General features: G+C 38.3%; 1 protein-coding gene across 10 annotated transcripts in view; it reads left to right on the plus strand.

Annotated features, from left to right (window-relative positions):
- The window catches only part of dlg2 (discs, large homolog 2 (Drosophila)), a 148598-nt gene that overhangs the window by 15524 nt on the left and 114267 nt on the right, over nt 1-18807 (plus strand). For 9 of the 10 annotated variants that reach the window (XR_003299625.1, XM_026372246.1, XM_026372250.1 and 6 more), the window contains exons 3-4: nt 8781-8932; nt 15185-15250. Coding sequence is in view for 9 of the 10 variants with exons in the window: in XM_026372246.1 (XP_026228031.1) it covers nt 8781-8932; nt 15185-15250 (218 nt within the window). In the remaining variant the exon portion in view is untranslated. The remainder of the gene's footprint in view (nt 1-8780; nt 8933-15184; nt 15251-18807) is intronic. The other variant, XM_026372247.1, reaches the window with a different exon arrangement.

Consider the following 18807-nt stretch of genomic DNA (forward strand, 5'->3'; position numbering starts at 1 on the left):
GTCATGCACTTAACAGTCAAAAGAAAAGATGTAACTAGAGAAAATTGACATACTTTAAAAATAAAACATTATTAACAGGTTCACTGATGCTTTAGTGATGCTACTGAATTTGGATAGAGAACGTCTTTCTTAAAGATATTTCCCCATTCCTACAATATGTTGTTAAATGTTGACAAAGTGTATGCTAACATTTTTGAATAGATGGCACCTAAGTGTTGAGGCTCAATCTAGAGAAACACTCCATATCTCTATGTGGGACCAAACATATTTTATGACCTACAGAGAATAACTTTGTGTTGCACATGTCAAGTCTTGTATGAGTAGCATTTTTTTTTATTTAATGTGGCTTCTGTTTGTGTGCTCCTCAATCTTCTTTTTATCCTATTAATGTATATAATATATAAATGTATTTTAAATGTCTAAATCTTACAAAATCATCAATATTACTATATTACTAACTTAATATAAAAAAATAAAATTCAATTCAATTCAATTTTATTTGTAGAGCGCTTTTTACAATTGACATGGTCACAAAGCAGCTTTACACAACCAAAGAACAGTACATGAACAGTGAATGTGTAAGAATCATAGTAATCAGATTGTCCCTGATGAGCAAGCCGAGGGCGACAGTGGCAAGGAAAAACTCCCTGAGAAGGCAACAGGAAGAAACCTTGAGAGGAACCAGACTCAACAGGGAACCCATCCTCATATGGGTGATTACATGCTGTGTAGGCAGCAGTCCAGTATAACAGTTAATGTCTTTTAACAGTTAGTTTAAGTTAGTCCAGTTAGTTATTGCAGGCAGACTTGTTCCATTCCTTGACTATCGAGCGTTGAGTCGAGACCTCCAAGAAACAGCTTCCGACGTCCGCCGAGGCCAGGACCGACATCATAGTAGCTAGTGACCAATCCAGTCTCCAAATGCATCCCATAGGGCAAACGGTAGATCCAGGCGACGAGATCTCCAGCCAGAAGTTGGGCGTCAGGATGAGTCAGACAGGTCCAGAGGGCAAAGGGTCGAATGACGTGTAGCTCGACAGAGAGACAGGAAGAGGGAAAAGAGAGAGGGAGAGGGAAAGAGAGAGAAGAGGAGAGATTGCAATAAAAATAACAATGCAATAAAAATAGCAATACCATAACCCAGCCCCTGTCTATGGTGAAGAGCAGAATTCATCTCATCACAATACATGTGACCCATCTGACAGAAATACTCACCAGATTGGGATTTTGTTATTGTATTTTCTGAAAAAGCCTATGGATTAACAGTTAATGCCAAAGGCTTAACAGATACTTCCACTGTTAAAGTGTAATTACATGATTACATTTTTTAGAAAACAGAATTTATCCTGTTATATAACTTACTGGTCTATACATGGAATTACATGTCACCAGCTTCAGATATTTACCTACTGCACAAAAAATGTGTTTAAATGTGACTTTAGCATTAAAGAAGGTTTCAGCCATAAGTGGTAGATTTTTTAACTGCTTGTTCTCTTACAGGTTGCAGGAGTGCAGGAGCCTTTCCCAGTTGCTGTTGAGTGAGAGGCAGGGATGAGCCATAAACCAAATTTCCAAATCTACATAATTGCTATACATACTGTATATACATGTGTGTAACTGAGAAATGTTGATAGTATGCATGTTTTAAGGTCCCCTATTATACAAAATTCACTTTTTGTACATTTCACTAGATTTTTGACTCTAGGGTGCATGTAGATGCACCCTAGAGTCATAGATTTTCCTATTTAGTCCGACCCGAATGGTCCATTCAGAATTGTCCCCCATGTCGACGTAGATTAGGGTCTGATGTCACACAGTCCCACCTAAGGCTCTGTTCAAACACTGCCCATAGAATCTTGCAGTCATTGTTTGGCTCACTGTGAACGGCGAGTCAGCGAGGCCCGCCGCAGTTCCAACTGTGGCTACTGGATTCACTTAAAGACTGATGCTCAAAGATGGACTTATTCTGACTGCTACCTAACCCTGGGTTTCATTCAAAGTTTGAAGACGTAAGTAGTGTTACCATTTGAAAGTGTTTTATCTTGTTAGTGTGCTGGGTTATCCTGCTGAATGTAATCTGTAACGCTAAATGGCTAACGTGGCTAACGTTAGCTTCTTTTAGTCTTGAAGCAGGAGAAATTTTCAGGCTAATTACACAGCGGTCAGTCAGAATCTAAAGGAAAAGTCGTGTTAACATTTAAAGCTACATGTATGGGATTAGTAGGTTGGTGTCAAAGTATCATGTTTATGTAAAATGTTATAATGTGGAGCAGATCAGCTGTGATCCACACCTGATGGTACTCTGGGGAAAGCACAGCAACCCTGTGTTACTAATAAGACTGAAGTTACTCCAAAAAAAGGACAGAATCACTGTCGCAGTTTTCTATCAAACTTTTGTTTTTACTTCAGCACTAAGTTAGTTTCACACCGTGAAGCTGTAGTGACAGAATGAATTACTGTGTGTATCTGTCCTGTTGTCCTTCTGCAGCTTCCTCTAGTGTTTCTTTCCAAACAGCAATTACTTCTCAGCTGCTGATTGTTACAAATATTCTGTAATAACTGTATTTCTGTGTTCAATCTGAAAATATATGAGTTTCTTGCACTGATTGTTTCTGTACGTTTGGAGAAAACAACTCCAGCGTACAGGACATCACATTTACCTGAAAGAGTACAGCAGTGTATATATGGCAGTTACAGGTATTAATTCAATTAATGGTGTTTAACAGAGTTGCACAAACACTGTTATTACTAATACAATTTTTTTCTCCTTGTCATGGTGAACAAGATGCTGAATAACAAAAGGATCCTGAAAGATGTATATGTCACCAGAGGACCTGTGTGCAGCATGAGCAACCAGACGAGCAAGAGGTCATCGCCACCTGAGTGCCCTGGTGCAGTGGGATGGCCTTGCTTGCTGTGAATACACAAACTACACCACCTGGAATAACAGCTTATTTTCTATATCAAGGGAGAGACCAGCACCACAGGACTCATGGGAAACATGAAAAAACAAAAAATATTGTATATTGTTAAATAGATTTTTATTTTATTTCATGTAAAGATATATAAAAGGTGTGTCACTAACTATTTTAGTCTCCACCTGTAGTGAGGTAGTCATCTGTGGGCAGGGCAGTTAGGTAGGGAAAACAAGCAGGGCAGGGGGTCCTTGAGGACCAGCTTAGGTTGGGGCACAAAATAGTGTAAAACACACAAGTGCAACTACTGTTGACGTTAATAAAAACTTCACAATTTCTGTAAAATGTCTGTTGTGATTTAGCTGATATGTGTTATGTTATTTTTTTGTTTAAAAAAAATTATTGTGAGACAATAAACCACACTTACTGCTGTGTTCCTCTTAGCTATAAATGTCTATAGTCAGCAAACAGTCCAGGTGAGGGGGCTTGATCCTGCTGTCTTTTGTGACCTAGTGTGGTTTAGATACTGTAAGTGTCATGGTATGTTATAAATACAGCCAGATAAATTAGCAAAACAAACAAACTGCTAAAGCATACTTCTGAGGTTATATTTTTTGACACTTGCACAATTTAGTTGAAAAATCTGAGCAAGGAGCATCAAGCATACATCAGTATCAAGCATATGAAACTCTAAATTTAAATCTAAAATTTTAACTCTAACTGTGTTTTTATCCTGACTGAGGCGGTATGATGTTGCTTTGCAAAATGATTATGCCTCTATTACAGAAAGCAAGCTAAATGAAATTCAAAATCATCATTGATTGACAATATTACCAGTTCAAAATATGTAATCTAGTTACTAAGAGCCAAGCTGTTACGTTCCACTACCAATTGTGTTATTATGAACCACAATACAGACAAAGCAGAGAGGAGAGATGCTACCAGGGGATGGGTGAGGTAGGGATTGGGATGTGGGGAAGAATGAGGTGCAGTAGGAGGGGTGGAAGAAGTGGCAGGTGGGCTTGAGAGTGGGGAAACATTTGAAAGGGGATTTGTAGGTGGGTGGCCAGCATCACGCGTGGCCCAGGAAGATCTTGATGTGCTTGGTTAAGGTGGAGAGGTCCCACACTGTGGCCCAGATGGCATGAATCATGACGAGTCAATGTTCGCAGGGTAGAGGCCGCACTTCCCGTTCCTAGCCATCACAACCTTCCGATCCTTCAACCTCTGTTAAGAGTCTTTCAGGACCCATGAAATTCTTTTTTGGAAACCAAAAAAGGGTGCCTTATTGATGACATATTTCCTGTAACACCAGAAAAATTTGATCCATGTGAGACTAGTGGCCGTCCATCATAAGCAGCGGAAACTCCTGGGCTGCAAACTTCAGGAAGTTCTTGACAAACCACTTCCTGAACAACTCACCGTCAATGTACCTTGCTGGTGACTTCCAGTAGAGGGCATTAGGGACCCCTTCCTTGTTATAGGAGCCGCCTGGATATCCCCCCTTGTAAATGGTGGAAGAGAGGATATCCTCCTCAGCTGCATGCAAACAGGCCAGGACGGTGATGTGGTCCCTGGTGCCTTGGGCCTGCCTGTAGCTGTTTTTGGTGCACAATGACTTTCCTCCTCGTCTGAGCCAGCTGATCTGACGGGGCTTCTCTCTCAGCCCATGCTCCTCCTGGGTGACAGTGAGGAGCTGGAAGTAGTCCTCAAAGAGCCCCCTCTTGGTGCAGGATGCCATAGTCAATGACGTCTGGGGCCCGGGCTGTTAGCTGATGGTGGTGCTGCTCCCTAAAGTTGATTCACCACGTCTGGCCAATGGCCGTCTTCTGAGCCTCTAGATGGCAGAGGTTATAAATGGCCAGAGCGTTGGCCACGACCTGAGGCTTTGTCAGTGGAAACCTGTGACTGGCAGAATACATACAGTACTCTACCAGGAAATTCTGAGAATTCAGAGAATTGCCCTCCGACCCCAGACAGTCAGAGGACACCCTTCCACTGACTTGGCTACTCAGGGTGGTTTTGGGGACTCCAAACTGCTTGGCTGCCTGCTTCACACTATGCCTGCCTGCTTCCACCTCTTGTAGTGCCAGGGCCATGGCCTCTGGTTTCTACTTGCCTTCCTTTCCCAGCTGATAGGTGTATCTGTAAATTAATAATGATAAAAAATCTAAATTTGATTAACATCTTTCAGAACATCTCATTGATAGGCTTGTGCTGAATACTCGCTTCATGTAATCCGTGAGCTTCTAGGTCAGACTCCAGCCTGGTTTGACTGTGTATTTGAGCCGCCTCCTCATTACCAAGGCGACAACAGAGATGCTGTAACACGAACTCTGCTAAGTCAGCCTTTGCGCCTCCGCGAAGAGGTGTGAGGACATCTCGTTTGCATACTAAGCGACACACCCTGAAAACAGCTTGGTCTGACAGAGGGCTTAAAAGGCACATTTTCAGACAGGCCAGTGGAGGCGATCTCCAGTCTGTCGACATGAAAATTTACAGACACATTCTTGGGACATCCAGGTCCAATATTTTTTAGCCTAATAAATGCATAATTGGAGAACTTTAAAGCAACTGTATGTAACCTGTATGCTTTTAGTCATAAATGTTCCAAAACATGATCTTAATGTGGAGAGCTACTGGTAAAGACACCTGTCACCCAAAATACAAAAAAAAACAAGGAGTTGAAGGCAGCAGTGGTGAGAGTTATATATAGCAGTTCCAAATGACAGCAACATTACAATGAAATGTGAGTATGATGTGTGATGGTGCTCTTCACTATCTCTTGGTATTTATATACAAAACCATTAATTTCTTAGAAATAAATGAATAAAATAAAAGTTTACAGATGATGATGGATTGATGATAACCAGTTTTATTATCTTGCGTCTGTGTACTTTTGGATCTTTTGAATTTACTTACTGCAATATTAATTTGCTGGCTCATAGCATATGCGCAGAGTGGAGCGGTGAGGATATTGACTCCTTGGGTCCAATGCTATTCAAAGCTGCACTAGGCCGTAGCCTGAAATTTTATCACCACATTCTTTTTCTTCTACTAAATTATCATCTGTTATATTGACAGGAATAGTACACATATGACCTTTCATTTTTTATTTCATTAAGGACTTTAGGAATTCCATTTTTGACTCCGCTTTAGGAACACATCAGCTGAGTTTTAGTGCAAGAGACAGATGCATTCTAGAGTGGATTTGGGCATGCTTGTGATGTAAGCGATACCACAACAAGATTTCCTCCTTTAAAAAAAAAACAAAAAAACGCGCCGCGTTCCCTCTAAAATCCTCCCACTCCCTGCTCTGCACCACTCACATGCTCTGGTTCACAGAAGCCTAAAAAGAAAATCCCCATCATCAGTGGAGATTCCACTGATACTGTTCTAGCTGCCATCATTAAAACAGCTCAGAAACACAAAGATAGAATAGACCTTTCCAGAGCTGGTAGTTAATATGTTTGTTTCAAGTATTTAACATCTGACACTAAACTGCACATCACATAGTGAATACTCTCACTTTACACATCCCATAATAGTTAGGCAGATGAGAAATGGATGCCTTGCTGTTTTAGGTGAGTTATCGAACCTATTGATCTGTCATGAGAGAAGTTGAGTTTTGGTTATTCAGAGGAGAGCTGGAAATGGACTGCCTGCTATGTTAAGCATAGAACCCAAGAGAGAGTTGAATTAGAAATCAGCTATACAGGCTGTAAGGTCATGGTCTGCATTGAAGAGAACAGGCGGCCTCTATGTCTGAGGATTAGGCTCGCTGTTAGTGTTCCGCCCGGCATCTGGTCCTCTCATAGCACACTGTTTCACAGGATAGCAGCACTACAACATGACTGGAGAGAACAGGGAGGTTTTACTACACTGTGAGTTACTCTCGAAAACTCTTTACACCATATTTGTGAAACTGATACTATAAAGTCGGCTTTGTCATATAGAGCTGCATTTATTAAATTTATGAATATGTATTGCTGATCACATTCAACAGCTTTAACAGCATATATCAATGTATTTTAAAAGATACTTTTTTTGTAAATAATTATTTTTTATCAAGACAAGCTAAATTAGAAAGTTTTCGTGTGTGTTTTACTGCAATAATTTAATACAGAATTTTACTACATAACTGTATTGTGTTAGAATAATCAAATAGCAGCTAACAACAACTGAATTTGTACCAGATACCCATCTCTACCCGCCTGCACACCAAAGTGTTTGGGGATTTGCATAAATTGCTTTGAATTAATTTGCATCCATAATAGCTTGTTTCCATTTGAATTACAAAGAATAGATGTTGAACTGATCTTGTTTAGTTTGTTTTACAAAAATATAAAATCTGTAAATCTCAAATCAAAGTAAATATTCTTTTTCCAAAAGCAAAAAATGGACTGAATCATTTGTGTACAATTGGGACTGAAACATGGCCTTGTGTCTGGTGGTGAATGCTAATAGCATGTTTTTTCTTTTTTTTTGTTAAGACCCATTTAAATGCAAATATAGCTTTTATGTGCCGAGCCAAGGCACCGTTGTTGTGGCAGATCACTTGTCAGGGAAGGTTGGGTTCTTTGGTAAAACATGGCTTGCCATTCAAACAATGTGTTTGCATTTCAAAAATCCTAGCACTGGAATTAAATGCCAAAGAAAGAGCTCATTTGAGTCACATACTGCAGATGCTTTGTTGTAGATGTTATATTGATGCAACAACAGATGTTGAGTCCATTGATCCAGAAGATTCAGTGATGCAGTGAGGCTGATACAGCAGTGACTCATGTTGACCTTCACTCAGAACATTATATGTTTTCAGTCCATTTATCAGCTAAAGTTGCAAAACATCCAGAAAAGATGCTGCTACATGCTGGTTTTGCATTTTGTCTTAACCAGTGATGTTGATCTGCTGAGAAGCTCCAGGCAGGGAAGCTTTGTTTTTGTGGTAGGATGTGTATTGGTCTGCGTGTGTAGAAAATAAAGTGAACACATTAAGAACATAACATAATGCTGTAGGAATGTCAGCTTGCCACTTCATATATAGTACATGGTAGGTTTTTAGGGACCTTTGCTGCAGAAATGTTAGACTTATATTATTATTAATACTGAAGCTACCCATTTATTCTGGGTAAGCATATTGTCAATGTATTAATATCTGTGATGTGAATGGGATGGGTAATATGCAATAATTTACTTAACATGAAAAATATTAGCACACATTAAAATTAATTTCTTACTGTACATAAAATATTATCAGTAAAATTACTGTATGGTTATTTAGTGCCCACAGGGTACTTGATATCTGCAAGTGTCTGAATATACCAGAGATTCTGTCGACATAATGGAAAGTTTAGAAGCTGTACATTGTAACATTAGGTTATTTTATGCTTATTTCATTTAATAAGTAAACAGCCCAGTCTTGTTTCTGTGTGCAGCTGTTTGTGCGAAGCTGTTTATCCACCTAGAACAGGAGCACTCAAAAATGTTATTTAATGCAAAACAATATTATATGTTATAAAAATGCATAATGGCTGCAGAAAATGTGGTGATCAGTTAGATTCCAATTAACAGGTCACCTTTGTTTTACTGGACATACTCAAAAAAGGTCATGTGGTGTGTTAGCTGTTTGTTTGGCTACTTAACATGGTTGTAAGTGTAGTAATGACTATGATAAAGATGTGTTGGTTGTGAAGGTATGTTTGGGAATGTGACTATACAGAAGTGAGTGAGTTTTAACCCATGATAATTGAAAACAGTGCATACTAATTTGAATAAATTGTATAATTGTTCCATCTTGGATGTGGTTTAAACTGGTATTCACATTGTATTGACAGGGTTAACTGTGTATTATCTATTTTTCCACAGATATCCAGGAGTTCTACGAAGTGACTCTGCTAAACACACAGAAGAGTTGTGAGCAAAAGCTGCAGGAAGTAAACCACATGGCAGACAAGTGGGAGAAAAGTGTTACTGTACAAAACTTTGAGCTCACGCACTCTGCCTGTCCAATGGAAGAGGTGAGTGAACACAGTATTACCTTGGCAGAACCTCAGACTTACCTTGACCAAAGAATGACACATTCCTGGATACGTATTAACTATAGTCTGTGTGAAATTCTACTGAGAGAAGCTTGTTCCCCCACAATCAAAAATTCTGTTAAGAGTTGTGTTAGTTTAATTTATGAGAGCATGAAGGGACAATAAAACAGCAGCATTTTATGAGTGTTCCCTGATCAGAAATGCCAAATACCATTCTATTACATGGTCTCACAGAAAGAAGGTCCCACCACAGTGGACATTCCAAATGTTACTCAAACATCCTTAGCTTGTATTTGTTGCCTAGGTGTCTGTATTTGTTGGCTAAGGGAACCATGCAGAGGTAATAAATAGAAATATTAAATCTTAAAATAAGAAATTGACCAGAAAGTCTAAGCTAGGAGCTAGGTCAGTTGTTGGTATCTGCTTACCCTCATATTAACAGACTGTGGATATAGACAGACAGACAGACATTTGTATAAAGGATTAACTTGAGGCATTTGATTTGATTTGCTTTTGTTTTTTAACTGGTTTAATATTATTTGTTCAGAATGCATTATTAATAAGTTAAGAATTGTGACATCACTATAGTGACTTTACTATTTAATTAGGAAATAGCAAGCACAGCAGCTATTTCCACATTTCTTCAATCTTGTGTGAGAGCACGCATACTGCCAACTTAGTTGCATGATGAACTCCTACCTGTATTGTGGGAGACAGCCTGCGAACCATTTTTAGTCATTTGGATAACCATTTGGCTAACCACATGGTCATTCTGCTATAGTTGTGTGTGCTGTATGTACATGCTGCCATATGCCCTTTGATGCATAATACTATATCATAGAGAACTACAGTACTGAGAAAGAAAGACAGAGATGAGAGGAGAAAACACAAAGTTATTTGACATGCAATTAGGGTATTTGAATGGACAGAGGAGAGGAAAGGAGTGTATCAGTAAAGGTCCACCAGCAGACTAATCTATAGCAGCATAACTAAGAGATGGTCCAGAGTCACCTGATCCATCTCTAACTATAAGCTTTATAAAAAGAAAGGTTTTAAGCCTAGTTTTAAATGTAGAGAGGGTGTCTTCCTTCCAAACCTGAACTGGGAGCTGGTTCCACAGGAGAGGAGCTTAATACCTAAAGGCTCTGCCTCCCATTCTACATCTGGAAACTCTAGGAACCAGAAATAGACTTGCATTCTGAGTACGCGGTCTGCTGGGAAAATAGGGAAATATGAGGTCTTTAAGATAAGATGGAGCCTGATTATTAAGTGCTTAATATGTGAGGAGAAGAATTTTAATCAATTCTGGATTTTACAGGGACCCAATGAAGAGATGCTATGCTGAATATGTCAATGTAATATCAAAAATAGTATGTTGCATGGACCACAAAGATTTGGGGCTTTATAGTAGGGGTTTTACTATAGTTTTACTGTATTTTATTCGTGGAAGAGTGGAGGTATCTCTAATATGAAGGAATGAGCTTTCCTGAATGTTTTCATAATATTAATGGGCCATGCTTAGTATCTGTGTTGCCTGCCTGAGCAATACAGTTGTGCAGCAGTCAGAGAAACATCATTACATAAAAGCATGTTAGTTGAAATGTAGGTCACTACTTTGCAAAATTTGTATAGTTTGAAACAGGTTATACTGTAGTTGTCCCTGGTATAATGCAGTTTTTATTTAGTTTGTTGGCTAAAACAGATCCAAGGTCATTGTAAAAGTGTAGATCATTTGGTGTTATTAAACGCATTTTTGACATGGAATGGGAACCACTAGTTTGGTAATCCACTAGCAATCTAATTTGTCTACACAGTCAAACCTTTTGCATCACACCTGCTTTTTGCTGCAGTAGAAAAGATATAAGGGGCAAAAACATATATTCCAAACAGATCATGTACACAAGTTCTTCATAGCTTTCAAGATAACTCCTTTGTAACAGCAGGAATTGCTGAGCCACTTTTCTTAGGTCATCCAGTAGTACTGGCATAGGGATAAGTGAAGGGGATTAGAAGAGTCCTCAGAGAATGATAACGCTACCATGAGGCCATCAGTGCACTGCTGTTATATCCCCTGTTCTGTTACCACAATCAGCCCTCTGAAGATTAGGCAAATGTCCTATCGAATAATGAGATGGCAGATGGCCCATCCAAAACAAAATATCAGAGTCCATTGGGCTGTTTGTAGAGCATTAATTTTGGATGGGTGACAGGTACAAACAAAATTGTTTAAATAAAGTTCAGTAGAGCACAATTAAATTCATATTTTGGAAAATCAAGCTCAATGACTTTTGTGTAATATTGTCAGTAATGTTTAACCCTTTCTTTTATGAATATAAATGGCCCCACTAGACCTTCACGATACAGAGTACAATTGATTAATGTGTTTCTTTTGCCTAGAATTAGTTTTTTCACATTATTCTTGAGCAATGAATAATTGAGAGGATTCTTAGACCACATATGTAGACCATAAATCCATAACTATAAAGAAAACCCTGTGAACTAAATAGCCTAACGTGTGTTTGGCCATGGTAAACCTAAAATAGGTACATTTATTATAATGTAACATTCTTGATGATACAGTTAAGCTTTTCATCTTATCTGTGAGTCATGTTTAGACAGTGTTTTCCCTGTTCTGACATAGTTCAGTGATTTGACTGAGTCTCGTTTGTCTGGATTACTTTCCTTTCTACCCCAACTAAATAAGGCAGATGGCTCCCGCCCTAATCCTGGTTCTGTTGATTTTCTTGCCATTATTCCTTTACAGTGTCATTTAAGTATAAAACCATTTCTAAACTTTTGAATTGTCACCTCTACTTCTTCAGTGATAGTAGCTAGACAGAAGCCCCTTTGAGTAAAATGCATATCGCCATGTGCATAGAGTTTGAGCACATCATTGAACCCTTTGGGCAGAACTCCATAGCTTAAGATCAACAACAAGGAATGGGCTAAACTGTCCAAATTCAAGTGTACAAAGCTTGTAGAGACTTGCCCACACTGATTTCAAACTGTCAAATGGCTTCTACAAACATTCAAGTATCCTCAGCTACCCAGTTCATTTAAAGGAACAGCACTAGGCTGGTTTAAATAGTATTTAACAGATAGATTCCAGCTTGTGCATGTTAATGATGAGGCTTTTCAATGCACATCAAAGTTAGCTACGGAGTTCCACAGGGTTCTGTGCTTGGACTGATTCTTTTCACTCTATATATGTCCCCTTTAGCCAATATTATTAGGAAACAATAAATTTCCATTGCGATGCAGATGATACCCAGCTATAGTTATATTCATATATCTATGAAATCAGAAGAAACTAATCAATTAGTCAAATGTCAAGCTGCTTAATAGACATAAAGGCCTGGATGTTCAATGTCCAATTTTCCTTCTCCTAATTTCAGACAAGACAGAGGTTTTTTTGTTTGGTCCTAAAAACCTCAGAGATGCTATGTCTAATCACATTCTTGACCTAGATGACTTAGTATTGGCCTCAAGTAGCACTGTGAGAAATCTCAGAGTTTGACCAGGATATCCCCTTTACTTCATACATAAAATAAATAAATAAATCCATCGGAGAAATATTGTTAAAATTAGGAGCATCCTGTCCCAAAGTGATGCTGAAAAACTAGTCCATGCATTTGTTACTTCCAGACTGGAGCATAATTCATTATTAATAGTTTGTCCCAATAACTGCTTAAAAAACCTGCAGTTCATCCAAAATGCAGCCAGAGTTCTGACTAGAATTAGCAAGAGAGATCATATTTCTCCTACGTTAGCTTCTCTCCATTGGCTCCATGGAAAATCTAGAATTTAATATATAATTCTTCTCGTCACATATAAAGCACTTAATAATTGAGCTCCATCTTATCTTAAAGACCTCATAGTACCATATTTTTCCAGCAGAACTCTGTTCTCAGAGTGCAACCCAGAAGCAGAAAGACAACAAACAGAGTGGAATTTCCCAATAAGTTTATTGACAAAATACATAACCAAAAATACAGAACAGACGTAATGCAATGTGAACGAAAGAACAAAACCTTCAAAAGAAGGAAAACTAAGGAACTCTGCAAAAAGCAGGCAAAACTAGATACTCACTAGAAAAGAAACACGCAGTAATCGCAATACAAACTGGAAATCAAAATGACAGCCAAAAGCTGGAAAAGAACAACGCAAAAAACAAACCAAAACGCAGCCGAAGCTGGAGCTCATAAAAAACCACAGCAAACGCTGGGACTAACAAACAAAACCAGACAGCCGAAGCTGGAACTACCAAGAACAGAAAACGCAGCTAAATGCTGGAACAAACAGAATTAGTACAGCTACACTGACAAACTAACAGTACGCAAACTCACAAACCGTAGGTGAAAAGCCAGAGGTCGGGGAAAAGGTAAATGGAGGAATCAGGATATAAACAGGTACGACGATTGCCACACTAGCAAATGACTGACAGACAGACACCAACTTAAATACAAGACACAGTAATGAAAAACACAAGACACCTGCTAAAAACACACACCTGCTGCCACTCAGACCAGCCGAGACATGTCCCCAGAAGTGAACCCAAAACAGGAAAAACAAAAGTACAGAGACGTCCGGGGACACTTCCTCAGCTGGCCAGAGGAGGGAAATGTAACAACTTGTGGTTCCTAGAGTTTCCAAATGTAGAATGGGAGGCAGAGCCTTTAGCTATTAAGCTCCTCTCCTGTGGAATCAGGTTCAGGAGGCAGACACCCTCTCTACATTTAAGACTAGACTTAATACTTTCCTTTTATAAAACTTATAGTTAGAGATGGCTCAAATGACTTTGAACCAACTCTTAGTTATGCTGCTATAGGTTAGTCTGCTGGGGAACCTCTACTGCTACACTCCTTTCCTCTCTCCTTTCTCCTCTATCAATTCAAATTCCACCATTGTATGTCATTAACTTTGTGTCTTCTCTCTCCCGTAGTTGTGCTTCCTCCTCTCTGTCTCTCTCTCTCTCTCTCTGTACTTTTCTGCAGGTATCCTCGGCCTTGGAGCTGTATATCTCCAGAATCCTGCCCAATGTTTTTGCTGCTTGTTATTTTTTATTGCCTGCTGTTCTTTTCACTCCCCTCTTTCCACTCACCCCATCCGGTTGAGGCAGATGGCCACCCACCATGAGCCTGGTTCTGCTGGAGGTTTCTTCCTCTAAAGGAAGTTTTTCATCTCCGCTGTTGCCTAAAGCTTGCTCAAATGGAAATGTTGTGTTTTTTATGTAATTTTCTATACAATTATACTCTGTAAGGCCTTAAACCTCACTGTAAAGTGGCTTAAGACGACTGCTGTTGTGATTTGTCGCTATACAAATAAAATTTAATTGAAATTGAATTGAATTTATGTCGGCAGTACACTATAGGATGGTTATGATCAAAAGATGAATATTAAATGTAAGTTCAGATTTTCAGCTTTTACACCTCAATGCATTAAATTACGGAACATAACACATTTTGTATCACATGTCCCAGATTTTTAGTGAGCAAATATATTACATATTATTATATTATGTGTTATTACAAAACACATAGTTTTAAAGTAAAATAAGTAAAAACTTTTTGGTTGCATATCCCTTGTGTACAAAAAAATGTATTATGATTGCAACCCACTGACACCACATCACCAATTTTTGTTTTTGTTTTTTTTCATTATGATCATGATTTAAACACTATTTAGACATCTGTCCTAAAATCAAACTTTTAAATGCTTTTTTTCTGCTTGTGTCCTACACTCAAGCAGTGCTAAATTGCGTGACCTGGGGTGACTATGTTTGTGAACCTTATTAAACCTGCTAATGACCATTTGGGACAGATACATTTGCAATGTATGAGTAGGGTTGCCCCATAAGTCAACAGAAAGTTTTATCATACGTCAATGTGTTGCTGACATAAACAGGAAGGATAAAGCAAGCTTACTTGTACTAAGGGGTTGTAGTATGCTTTAATGTGCCAGGGATTTATTTTTGGTAGCCACATGCACATATAGGCTTACACTCAGCTTCTATTTAAAGACTTAGCAAAGCATCAGACAGGCCGACTAGCCAACAGTGACTCCATCTATCTGTGAGTGCCAAATGTTGTATAAGCCTTACAACTGTTGTGCATTTAAACAAATCTAACCCATACCCTACATCATGCCAACATGTCAAATGTTCAAATTTAATATGTCATATGCACAGTAAGCTTTTCACATTTTACTTATGCACCGGTTTGTTGTTTCCAGCAGAGGGAGCAGAGCTTAGATCCCAATGGAATGCAACAGGGAGAGAGCAGTGTCAAGACATCTCAGGTGAGTTTTCTCTGAATTCCATATGCTTAATATTTCTGTGTTTATGGCTTGGTTTTCATTTGTGGGTTCCTTTATCTGTTTGGGGCAACACATCACACCTAGCTACCCCAGAATCAATTGCAGTGCATTTTATTTATGATCTAATATTTATCTTAATTTATTTACCTTATCTTTTTCCACATTACCATATCATATGTGGCAGTAGTGCATTAATAGCAATGCATTACAGTGAGATTATTATATCTCAGTAATGACTAGTGTGGGGCATAACAGTTCTCAAATGGTAATGCTAATCCAAGTAATTCTGTGTTATTTTGTCACCAATCTCAAAAAGCTAAATAAAGGAATATGTGATGAGGGAAAGGAGCAATCTTTCACCAGCATAAAAAGTTTTCACTGAGTTTACCCCAGTCAAAGATGCAAAGATCATCACACTATTTACATTGATTAACAGCACATTCTCATTATATTAAAAGAAAGCCTAATTGTAATTACATACCTGACAAAAATGTATATGCGATTGCAGTTCAGTTGTCTAGAAACTGAACTGCAATCACCTGTTACTCTTGATACTGTGTAAGAAGTAAAGTGCAATTTGACATAGACTAACATATAACACCAGCATAACACTTACTTCTTCAGACAGCATTTTATGGCTCCACAACCCCAACAACAAAGAGCTCAGAGGAGTAAATAAGATTATGTTCAGGCAAGAGGGGGGGGAGCCGGGCGGTGCTTCGAGGGCTTTGGATCAGAATAAAGATTGCAATGCCTATAATAATACAGCTCTGTTGACATCATTGATATAACATAAGCTATGGCAAGCTATTTCTGTAGAAGAGGTGTTAATTACCAGTCTCAGTAAAGATAACATTTTAATTTGTTCCCCTGTTTGCTTGGTGGTAAGTGAGGATATTAAGTTAATATAAGCTGCAGAGCAGCTAATAGTCTGCTAATTCTGCTGCAGATGCAATTACTTTCGTGGTGTATAGCCAATCTTCTGGAACCCTGACACAAACCTGTGACAGTAGACATTTCTGTCACAGTTTCAGTTTCACTACACCCACAAGAAATACATCTGTAGAAAAGATATCAATATGTTGCATTATTTTCTAAATAAATAACATAGTTTCTAAATGGAAATGAGTCTTTGCAGATGTTTTACCTGCCATGCATATTTCCTTAATATGCATTAAACCTTTATTTAATTTCTTATTTCTTGTTCTATCTAAGATTCTTAATTTTTCAGTAATGATTTCTTTTTTTTTTTCTTCCAATACTTTGACGACATATGATGAAAGTTATTCATAAGGATTCACCTCATTTACGTGAAAAGCTAGCATTTATTACATTGTGTTTGTTTCACTGGATATTTTCTTTTGAGATCCTAAAGCTTCGACTTACTGTTATTGTATTGGGATAGTTTGGTTTTACAATAAATGTATTGGTCAGTTGATGTGATCCCAGTCTTTGGACATTTTCTGCTGTTATCTCTCTCAGATAAAAGAGAAAAAACCTACAATTTTTCTCTTTTTATACTGTGTTGTGTGACAGTAATCATCTGTGAAAAAACACAGTGGACTGTACATAAATATATAGTTTAAATAAAGCTTTGAGGCAAAGAACTTGAATCAAGTATTTAATAGTTTATTTATTTGAGCTTTAGCTCTACTAGCTACTACTAGTAGTATTCCACTGGCCACTGTTCACATGTCACATACACAAACCATTCCAAATTTTACACCCAAAATGTATGTACTGTATATGAGCGGTAACCCTAACAAATCAGGTTAGAGTATTCATTCTCTCTAATGCATTAATTCAAAGCTGCCTGAACTACATGACCTAACAGATTACCCCTGTTGCTCTGGCTCTGGAAGTCTAAGCTAGTGAATGTGTTCGATAAGAACGACAGGAGATTAGGAGTCTAGGGGCATTGTTTTGTCCACAAATGAAAGCAGGATTCAAGGTCAAATTCTGCAACACACCTCTTCACCAGGATGGCTCCAGCAAACAGGTACTAGCACAGTTTAGGGTTTAGGTGGAGGAAATGTGCTGAAGAGGGATGTGTGAACATTGGAGTGACTACCTGGATGTTGGGATCTTACTGACTGACCTGGCAGGTTATTGATTCTCAATATAGACCACGAGCATAAGAGCCTGAGTTAGAGCTTTTCAAAACACAGGTACTGTATTATCTTATACTTGTTTGTTCAAATTGGACTTGAGGGTAAGATCTTACAAATTTAATAAAGAGGAGTTTTGCATTGTATTTTTTTCTTTTACTTAAGTTCTTCTGATTAAGATAACATATTAATTTAAGTATACATGTTTTATTTACTTCAACAAGGTAACGAGTAACACATTAAAAAAACGTTTTAAAAAGTTTATTTGTAAAAAATAGACAAACCAAAGTAAAAATTACAAACTGGTATATGATGTAAGTGATTACAATGTTGTAATACACATATCTAATGATCTAATAATGTCAATGGCCAAACTCATTTGGTGACATTTGTTATATCATATTGATTTGGTAGTTTATTGTTTTTCATTTTTTTTGTGTGTTGGCTGATTCATGGTGACTAGGTACAGAAAACGTTCTGTTGACAATTGTTATTTCAGCTAGCGAAACTGACATATCCCAACGTTGAGTGTCTGCTTATACCGATCCAGTACAATCTTTTTCCCTTGCTTAAATAATTAAGGTGTTTAAAACAAGTTTGTCAAGAGGATGCATTGTGCTTACCTATCCATTTCAAATGCATACATAGGCTATTCTCAGCTTGGAAGCATGACATCCCTCTCCCTCACTGTAGTTTACATGGAAACACTTTAGGCCATGACGAGACAAAAGCTCAGTGCCAAACTCGCCTTACGTGGTGGCACAACTAGCTTATTTGAGAGCCAGGACAGCTCCCATGAACACTGTTTTTGTGTACTGATGTTATCTAGTCACTAAAACCACTTTGGAGCACATTCTTTGGCAAAGGCTGCTACATCCTGAATGAGACAAGAAAAGTTAGCCTTTATGAAAGACAGTTGACAAAATACTCTTCCTGGCACACAACAGTAGGAGTTTGGAGAGTAAGTTTAAGGTTAAGTGCAGAAAAGGTAAACATTTCTAATGCCGTTGCCACCTCGAAATACTCGCGTTGCATAAATTGCAATTCTTCCATGAGCTTAAATGCCACACAGCTGACATGATAGGCTGGTCTAACCTTTGCCTGTCACTCGTGTCACGTGCGACTGATAAATCAAACAAATCATACATAATGAATTGAATTGGATTCTATGTTGCGCTACATTACTTCCCCTACAATACGTGATCCAAAAACATACAACAAAAAACGAAAAAAAGCTTTACGCAGACTCTGCACCTGTGACTAATAATTGAAGCACATGTAATATTGCCACCATGGCAAGTAGGGCACTGCTGCAACCCTAACAGATTTTCCATTAACTATTACTATCTTCACTACAACTTTCTTGTGGTAGCTAATTCATAACTGTACCAGTAATACTACATAACCAAGTTAATGAGGTTGAACTGGATT

Source organism: Anabas testudineus, chromosome 14 (genome assembly GCF_900324465.2).
Source record: "Anabas testudineus chromosome 14, fAnaTes1.2, whole genome shotgun sequence".
Lineage (NCBI taxonomy): Eukaryota > Metazoa > Chordata > Actinopteri > Anabantiformes > Anabantidae > Anabas > Anabas testudineus.